Below are 8795 nucleotides of genomic sequence, written 5' to 3'. Positions count from 1 at the left end.
GAAAATGGAATAAAAAGATATATATCTATGATAATTTGCGGTCTATATTTATTACATTGATTTACCACCTAGTGAATGGTACAGATCTCTCACACGTATCCCATGTTGGCATGCGTACTGCGAATTACCGTTTCAATCTCACCCGCGAGAACCGAATCAAGATTTTTATGTTTGCAAAAATGGTGGTAAATCCAAGACGGAGACTGCACCCTAATAAATGATCTTTACAGGTCGGTCGGACGACCACTTCTGTTTTCCACAACGGTTTGAGTACGGTGAGCGTTTACCACTGTTTCCAGATGATGGAGACTCATCTATTTCCATGTAACCCGTACAAAACAGTGGGCCTCACTGCAGGTGGAGTACAAGTCCATAATTACACTAATCAGATAGTCTATAAATCTGAGTTGCCCTATTGACCTTCGATCTCTAATAAATGCATTTGCAGCCTGAGAACTTGGACGGCCAGGATACGCCCATCTAATCCGTGAGAAAAATGGACCACAGCAATGATGACCGAAAATGAAGCTTGGTGGGCCACTACTCTGCATTGTGTCCAACAAATAGGGGTGTACAAGAATGGAGCTAGCTCGACTCGCTCAAAAAAGTTCAATTCGACTCAGTTTGAGGTGGAGTTCGTGCGAGTCAAAGTAATTTTGTGAGCTTGAAAATGAGTTCAAGCATGCCCTAGCTCAACTTGACTCGGATTAAATCCAGTTCGAATCAAACTTAGATCAAACCAATTTGGTGACTCAATTACTTTGTCATTGATGTCGCTTATCAAATGTTTGATAAAATAATTCAACGAAGTATGGTTGGTGGCTAGAAAAGTGTGTACATGGAACTAGTATTTTTTTTTTTCCTTCATTTTTCTTGATTTTTATATTGTTAAAAAGATGTTTGAAAAAATACTGTAAAACTATTGTTTCTGTTTCACACACAGTGAGATTTTGAAGGTGCAATTCAGGTATGTATGAAAATGCCTTATTACTGAACTTGACTCGATCTTGGCTCCAACTCGACTCAAGTTGGCCCGAGTTGTTGGTTGAACAGAGTCAGGCCGAACAATTAAGCTCAAGTACCGAGCTAAGTAGAGCTCAAGCTGAGGTCAGCCAGTGGCCACAACTCAATTCAACATTGGATGTACACCCTTACCAACAATCAATATACTGGTTTCATCTGCATTTTCCGTTGAATGATTTATTAATCGGGCCAGCGTGTTCTACCTGTCAGCTAGTACGCGAGTCACCGTCATTTTAAAAGTTATGGTGGACTATCACTGTAGTGGATCCCTTCCCATAAACCATCCAATGCGTCTGGCGACGCAGAGAGAGAAAGCGGTTTTTCAAGAACGGAGGAGAAAAAGTTGGACGGGTGTCGTCCGCAGCACTTGTTTAAACCCGCTGCGTAGAACACCAAAGATATGTACGGCCCACCATATTTTAAATTTGAAATCCAATCCGCCCATCCAGTGTTATTCTATATATTAGATTATTAGGTAAAAATTTAGAATTATATAAACCTCAGGTGAGCTACACCAGAGGAAACATTGAGAAAGAGATTACAACCACAAGTTTATTTTTGGAGTTAACTTGGGGTTTATATATCATCAAAACCGTTAATCAGGTGTAAATATCTAGGATGAATAAAATATATGAAAATCAGACTATTAAAAAACTCTGAAAGCATAATATATGAACTTAAGTGTTCTTGATGTAATTTTACATTGTTCTCTTTGGTGGGTCCTTATGGAGAATTTATTAAAAATAATATTCATTATGTACAGTTAATTTATTATTTCTAACGTTTTTGACGGAGTGGATTTTACATTTAGAACATGGAAAGCCCCACGTAGCTTGGGTGTTTTACGCTACGCGTGAAACCGGTGTTGCAGGAGATTCGAATCGAAAAAGAGGTATAGCCAACGTCACTTCGCCGCCTGGTGTCGCCTCTTATACCGTCCTACGCTCCAGATGACTAACGGCGTCATTCGTGAAATCATCGACGATTCGCGCGAGTATCTGCTTAAAGGATGAATCGCGGCACGCATGTCAATTTCGTACACGTATGAGGCATCAGAGGTTGATATTCATGTGGGGTCCACGTTGAAATGCTCTGGACCATAAAATTAGGATAATCCACTCATCAGGTTGGTCATGCTCGTTTGAAGAAAACGAACGATCAGGATTAAAATAACCAACGACTTACATTCGACGAAAATAACCGGGTCGCCAGTTGGTATTTCGGAATTTTGGTAAATGGGGCCGATCTTAGCTCGCGCGCATGCTATTTTGGCATCCAGTGTCTCCTTGCGCGAATATCTTTAGCATTTCCTGCGTGTCAGTTCTCGCAGCTGCGATTGGCATGGACAGCTCTTCCACGGTCAATTCAGACCGTCAAAATGGAAACGGATTGGCTATTCCCCCTGCCACCCGCCAATGGCTGGTGCTCGGTGCTCTGTGGGCCCCACAATGATGTATTTTTTTCATCCATGCCGTCCATCTATTTTTCTAGATAATTTTATACTACGAGACCAAAAATGAGTTATATCAGAATCTCAGTGGGACCACATTACAGGAAACAGTGTTCAATGAAGGTCAACAATTAAAAGCTTTTTGAAGGCCATAAAAGTTTTGGATCAACCTCATCTTTGTTTTTGCCCTTCATCTGGGTATTTATGACCTAATCAACAGATTGGATTTCAAATAAACAGTACACCGGGCCTTAGGAGGATTTAAATGATGGGTATCCAATCACTATTGTTTTCCTGTGGTGTGGTCCACCTGAGATTTATATCCATCTAAGTTTTGAGAAAAAGCCCTAAAATGATCTTTAAAAATGGATGAACGGAATGGATGAAACATATACATCATGGTGGGGCCCACAGAGCACCGACCATCGGCCACATGGCTGGTGGCATCCGTTTCCGTCAAGATTGGGATGCATGGTTTGAAAAATCAAATCTGATTGGGCCCACCACCCAACCTGAGTTCATCCATTGATATGGACCGTTGATTGTTTCCTTGTTTTTTCAACCGTCCATTTGACGATTACTAGTTAGATGGCTTGGATTACTTGACCATTGTGCCTTTTGGCTTGCGTTATGGTCCACCAAAGTGGGCCAATGTGTCCTATAAATGATATTCCACCAGTGAGAGTATGTTTTTCAATCTAACTCTCCAGCACGTGCCACCTGTTAGCCTGTCCGTATATGTATCTTTGCTGTAAAATCAGGTGAATGAGATGTATTCTTGGATAATCCAAACCGTTCACATGCTCGTTATCATCATTATATAAATCCTTGTGTAAATTTCCTAACCATCTGATTAGTGACTTTTGAATCTACGGTTGAACTGATACGATCACAGGTACAACGGATGGTTCAGATCATTCGATGGGTGAGTATTGGTGCTACGGGCCCTCAACAAGCAGGTGGGCCCCACCTGTTGTTCTGTGGGCTATCCATTCGTTTTGTCTTGTTCTTCATTTAGGAAGGTAGGTACGTGTCGCGCTAAGACGAGCGCTGCCGCTCCTCGAGCTCCGAGTTGTACGAACGGTTCAAACGAGATCAAAGTTACATGGCCCCAGAATGATGTATTTATTATATCCACACCGTTCATTCGTTTTTTGAGATCATTTTATAGTATGATAAGGAAAATGATTCATATCCAAAGCTCAAGTGGACCACACTAGAAATGGGAGTGGGGACTGATTCTCACCGTTAAAACATTCGTAGGGCCCACCATAGCAGTTATTTTCCATCCAATCTATTCATAAGGTCACAAATTACTGGATGAAGAAGATAAAAAAACAAATATCATATTGATCCAAAACTTAAGTTACCCCAAAAGAGTTTCAATGGTAAGCGTTCGATCCCTGCAGATTTTTGCAGTGTGGTCCACTTGATCTTTAGATCTGTCTTATTTTTCGGTTCAAGCCTTAGGATGAGCTTGCCAAATGAAAGGACGGTTGGGATATAACACATACCTCCTTATGGGATCCACAGAACTTGGTGACGTCAACACACTAGCCAGATCGGTCGTGTATGGTACACCAGCCAATCCGCTTCCGATAGAAAAGATCCCAGCCGTTGGCTTTCATCATTAGATTTCGGCTGTTACCCATTTTCTCTTTTTTACCCTATGCATGAAGCCACCAATCCAACGGCTAGGATTTTTTTATCAGGGTATTTTTCAACCGTTGACTTTCCGTGTCCGGGATCCATCAGTCTAGGGCTAGCCGCCTCAGCCCTCACCAACGAAGCGGCTGGGTTCTGGTGGAGATGATAAGGTGCGGGTGGAAATCGAATATGTCAGACCGACGTATCAGACAGCACACGTGTATCTTGGCGCATGAATCAGCACCGTCCATCTGGCAGATCCTTAGTAGGATTCCATATCATTAAAAATTCACATATATAGATTAATCATAGCCATCAGTTCAATGGTCTCCATACAACGGCAAAAAAGTAAAATATCACCAACGGTTAATATTGAGTGATTGAAATGGAAGAAAATTGACGGATATGATTGGCTAGTAGGTGTGATTCGTGAAATATTAGCCACTTAATGACAGGGCCCAATACATGGATGGCGAGCCAACCATGTAGCACCGTCTGATTGCATCTGGACAGCCATGATCAGCCCCATCACAGCCGTTGGCTGGGGTGGCAATTGGGCTGATGTGGGCCCAAAGCCAATGGCTTGGATCCACGTCCCGATATCTAAAGGCCCACTCACCAGGTGGGCCACTCGCGTGAGTGGAAAGATTGGACCGTTTGCAGAAACGACAAACGGGCTACGCCCAACGTACACGTGTCGACCAACCTATCATGGTCCAGGGCACGTTCCGGGTCTGGGCCCACCCTTTGCCGGTCGATTCCTCACACGCGCGTGTCGGGGGATCTGCGCAAATCGCGTTGGCATGTCTCGCGTTCCCTATTCCCATCCTCAACGAGATGTTGACGTGGCCTTACGGACACTAACGGCGCCGTTATCTCCTTATCGAATACACTATAAAAAGGGCCGTTCTTCCGAAGCCAGCAAGAGAGAGAAAGAGAGAGAGAGAGCGGAATCCACGTCTCAGGAAAACCGCTCCCAAATCTGCCGATTCTTTTACCAGAAACCCTAATTTTCGATCGATTTTCAACCTCTACCGTCATAAACCTGCCTCAGAACTCATAGATTTCCACATCTCACAGCTGGAATCTCCTCGATTGGATATTCTCTGTCCGATTCCTGGCCGAACGGCATCGAAACCGTCGGGTTTCGTTACAGATCGCTGTGATTTGGTGGAAGGCCGCTTTCCGATGGCGGGGAATCGTTTTACCTCTGTAAGATCGGGTTTCCGCGAAGGCAGTTGGCGGAGGATCGGAGATCCGGAAGAAATGTGGTGTCTTTAGGTATGATTTCGTTTTGCTTGAAGGGTTGTGACTTTCTGAGCGATGGTTTGTTTGTTTTAGGGATTTTGCAATGCTTTCTCATGTTTGGATCCAAGCATTAGAGTGTTGGGTTTCGCTTGTTGAAAATCTAGGGTTTCATTTCAATACGTACGATTATTTTTTTTTCCTTATTTTTGCGTTTTATTTTACCCCAAAGAGGGAGGAATTGGAGATCCTTAACGGATTTGATGTTTTAGTTCGAATCGGTTTTGAACGATAAAAAAAACCCTAAATCCTTTGAATCTCGATCAAAGGAAAGAATGCTTTTTGTTTGGCCCAGCAATGGTACAGGTGGGGCAGAGCTCTCTGTAATCTTAACCGTCCATCTTGTGTGTTCATGTGATGGGCAACTCCTACATATCCAGGTGATTGTAGATATCCTGTCTGTGGCCAGTAAATGTATAATCACTTCTACCAGTCTGTATCTAACGTGGTCCGATGGGATGGATTGGGGGTATCTCCCATCCATCATGGGGCCCACCTTATGGATGGTTTAGATCACCAAAAGGTGGGTCCAACTTGTACAGCTTGTTGGGCCGGGCATTATTGATTGACCATTGTATAATTTCTGAATTCATACATGGAGGTATTATACGCTGGGAGGCAGAATAAAACAGCATATTTTGTCGACCCGGCAGATATACAGGTGGGCCACACCTTTACACCGTTAATGATTCAGAGTATGCATCTGGTGGGGCCCATCCTTGTGGATTAGCCATTTCGCAAAATTCTCCTCCATTGGATGATCATGTCATTCTAATTTTTCATCTACAAATGGATGGTTGAGCAAAAGGTGTTTGCATTCAACATGTAAAAGGAATGTGTAGATCATGACGGATGAATGGCTCACGTCACATAATGGGGCCCAACCATATGCTTGCTGGTCAAACAAGAAACACAATTTAGAGGAGTCCAATGTTGTGTAATTTATCTTTTCATTGGAGATGTAATTAACATTTCACTGATTTTTCATAATTCTCAGATTATCAAACTTCGACAGACCTCCGTTGGTCCGGCTTCTCAGCCACTGAATTTTCTGCATTGATTGCGGCGATTTCCAGGTTCCAATTCAGAGTCCTTAGTATATTACATCTCCTGTTCATATTATGGGTTCAATAATCAGCTATTTAAACTGAAAGCTTGTGGATATTTGTATTTTCGAAGTTCAGATTGATGATCTTGAAACAAAGTCATTAATTCGTGATTGTTTTGTTATTATTTGTTTCTTAAGAATTTCAAATGGATGTTTTTTCCAGGTAAAATCCAGCAAAGTGCCCCATCTGTGCAGATTCTTCTTGTGAAAAGGTGAAGACAAGATGCAGTCGAAATCCCGAATCCATGACACCTCTTCTTTTGAACTTGATGAATTCGACAGAATCCCTGATTCCATATTACTCATCATCCTCAACAAGCTTGCGGACGTCCGGTCCCTCGGCCGTTGTACAGTTGTCTCCAAGCGGTTCAACTCCCTTGTGCCCCTTGTGAATGATGTCTTTGTCAAGATCGACCGTGTTGTATCCATTGACGGTGATGATGATGATGACCTGGACTCCTCTTCCCAGAAGCCCCGGAACCTCTTCTCTCACCTCCTCAAGCTCATGTTCTTCACCCTCCTCAAACCCTTCCACAATCTCCACAGAAGCAACAATGCGAACAAACCCCTTCTCCCCCAACTCTCTCATCACTCTGCTGAGCAAGTCCTGAAGAACTTCAACCACATCCACAATTTCCGAATCGAGTTACCAGCCGGGGATGTTGGCACCGAGGATGGTGTTCTTCTAAAATGGAAAGCTGAATTTGGCAGCACCCTCCAGAACTGTGTCATTTTGGGAGGTACCCAGATAGACCGGAAGCCGGTTTCTGATCAAGAGCCACCTGAGGACAATGGGAGTATGCCTGAATCATTCTACACAAATGGGGGGTTGAAGTTGCGAGTGGTTTGGACGATTAGCTCCTTGATTGCTGCTTCCACGAGGCATTATCTGCTGCGGCCGATAATCAAAGACCACCCGACTCTGAAAAGCTTAGTCTTGACGGATGCAGACGGGCAAGGGACTCTGAGTATGGCAGGTGAGCAGCTGAGAGAGTTCAGGGAGAAACCGCTGGCCGCCTCAGCATCCTCGAGCAGGACGCAGGTGCCAGCTTCCAACATGAAACTGAGGTATGCACCATACCTGGAGCTTCCAGAAGGGATGGGGATGCAGGGGGCAACGCTGGTGGCGATTAAGCCATCAGAGTGCAGCGGGGGAAGCAGGAAGGAGGCGGAGGCGTTCATTTCAGGGGCGTTTGATGGCCCGTTCAAGGCAGCTGTGAAAGCGCTGGCAAAACGGAGGACTTACCTCTTGGAGATGAATGGGTTTTAAGGCCAGAGGTTGCTTTGGTTGGCCTTTCGGTTCTCTCTTTCTTCACACTCCTCGATTCGCAGTTTTTCAGCTGAAATTGAGTGAGAAATGGTCCAAGAATTTGCTGGCCCAGCCCAGTTCCCGATCAGATAGAATGTGAAGAATCCCGAAACTGTTTGTTTTCATGGAAAACAAAAACCCTGTTTCGACGAAGAAGAGATGCCGCTCTGTGCTTGGATGAGGTGTGTTGCTGATCTCTTCTTCTGTTATTTCCTTCTTCTATGTTTTTGTACAGTAATAACTGCTTGTTTTATATTTATGTTACTGAGTACATATGCAATATCATGAGGGAGAAATCAGCAGTTTTTTCTTTTCTTCTTCTTCTTCTTTTGAACTGTAGATGTTGATTTTATTTTCAGATGCAGTGCCAATTGAGACATGTTACAACCCATCTGTCGGGCACGTAGCATGTGTGTGATTTTCCAAATCATGGGGACCCGATTGTGGATCAAGCATGCTTTGACCCATTGATTTTTGGGTGACCATCGCTGTTCTGACGGTTGGGATCTTTGCCTCCAGCCAAACTGCGTCCCGCATTTTGGATGGTAAGCATGCATTTGTCATCTGCGCATCAGATGTGTCACTTTTTGCGCTTTTAATATCAGTATCTTTAGCAAACTTTTACAATTAATTGGAGACTGTGGGGTAGTTGTCTCTTTGATTGGAACCTTCTGTGGCCGACAAAAGTTAGGATTTGTATGATGGGTTATGTTAGGCGGGTTCTAGGCAAGCTTTCTGTTTGGTGGTCCTGTAAGGTCCCAAAGGTTAGGATTTGTGTGATGGGTTCTGTTAGCGGCGGGGTTCTAGGCAAGTTTTCTGTTTGGTGGTCGGTGGCCCTGTAAGGTCCCAGAGGTTAGAATTTGTGTGATGGATTCTGTTAGTGGGGGGTTCTAGGCAAGCTTTCTGTTTGGTGGTCCACTGTTAGGGAAAGCCAATTAGTCTACAAGAAGCCA

The 8795-nt window shown here is 43.9% G+C and overlaps 1 protein-coding gene across 3 annotated transcripts; it reads left to right on the top strand.

Moving 5' to 3' along the window:
* Positions 1-5049: 5049 nt before the first annotated feature.
* On the top strand, positions 5050-8509 carry LOC131226695 (F-box protein At4g18380-like). 3 transcript variants are annotated; one of them, XR_009161987.1, is made up of 4 exons: positions 5050-5401; positions 6423-6501; positions 6697-8024; positions 8202-8509. XR_009161987.1 is itself a non-coding variant. In XM_058222330.1 (3 exons), exon 3 carries the CDS (start codon positions 6757-6759, stop codon positions 7801-7803), a length of 1047 nt encoding a protein of 348 aa, XP_058078313.1. In that variant the 5' UTR covers positions 5050-5401; positions 6423-6501; positions 6697-6756; the 3' UTR covers positions 7804-8156. The 3 variants fall into 3 exon arrangements, 2 of the variants coding, with proteins under 2 accessions (XP_058078313.1, XP_058078314.1); XM_058222330.1 differs by lacking the exon at positions 8202-8509 and having other exon boundaries at positions 6697-8156; XM_058222331.1 differs by lacking the exons at positions 6423-6501; positions 8202-8509 and having other exon boundaries at positions 6697-8156.
* The last annotated feature ends 286 nt before the right edge of the window (positions 8510-8795 follow it).

Source organism: Magnolia sinica, chromosome 15, assembly GCF_029962835.1.
Source record: "Magnolia sinica isolate HGM2019 chromosome 15, MsV1, whole genome shotgun sequence".
NCBI classification, from domain to species: domain Eukaryota; kingdom Viridiplantae; phylum Streptophyta; class Magnoliopsida; order Magnoliales; family Magnoliaceae; genus Magnolia; species Magnolia sinica.
Note: the sequence above shows the minus strand (reverse complement) of the source record. Positions and strands in the feature narration are given on the sequence as shown.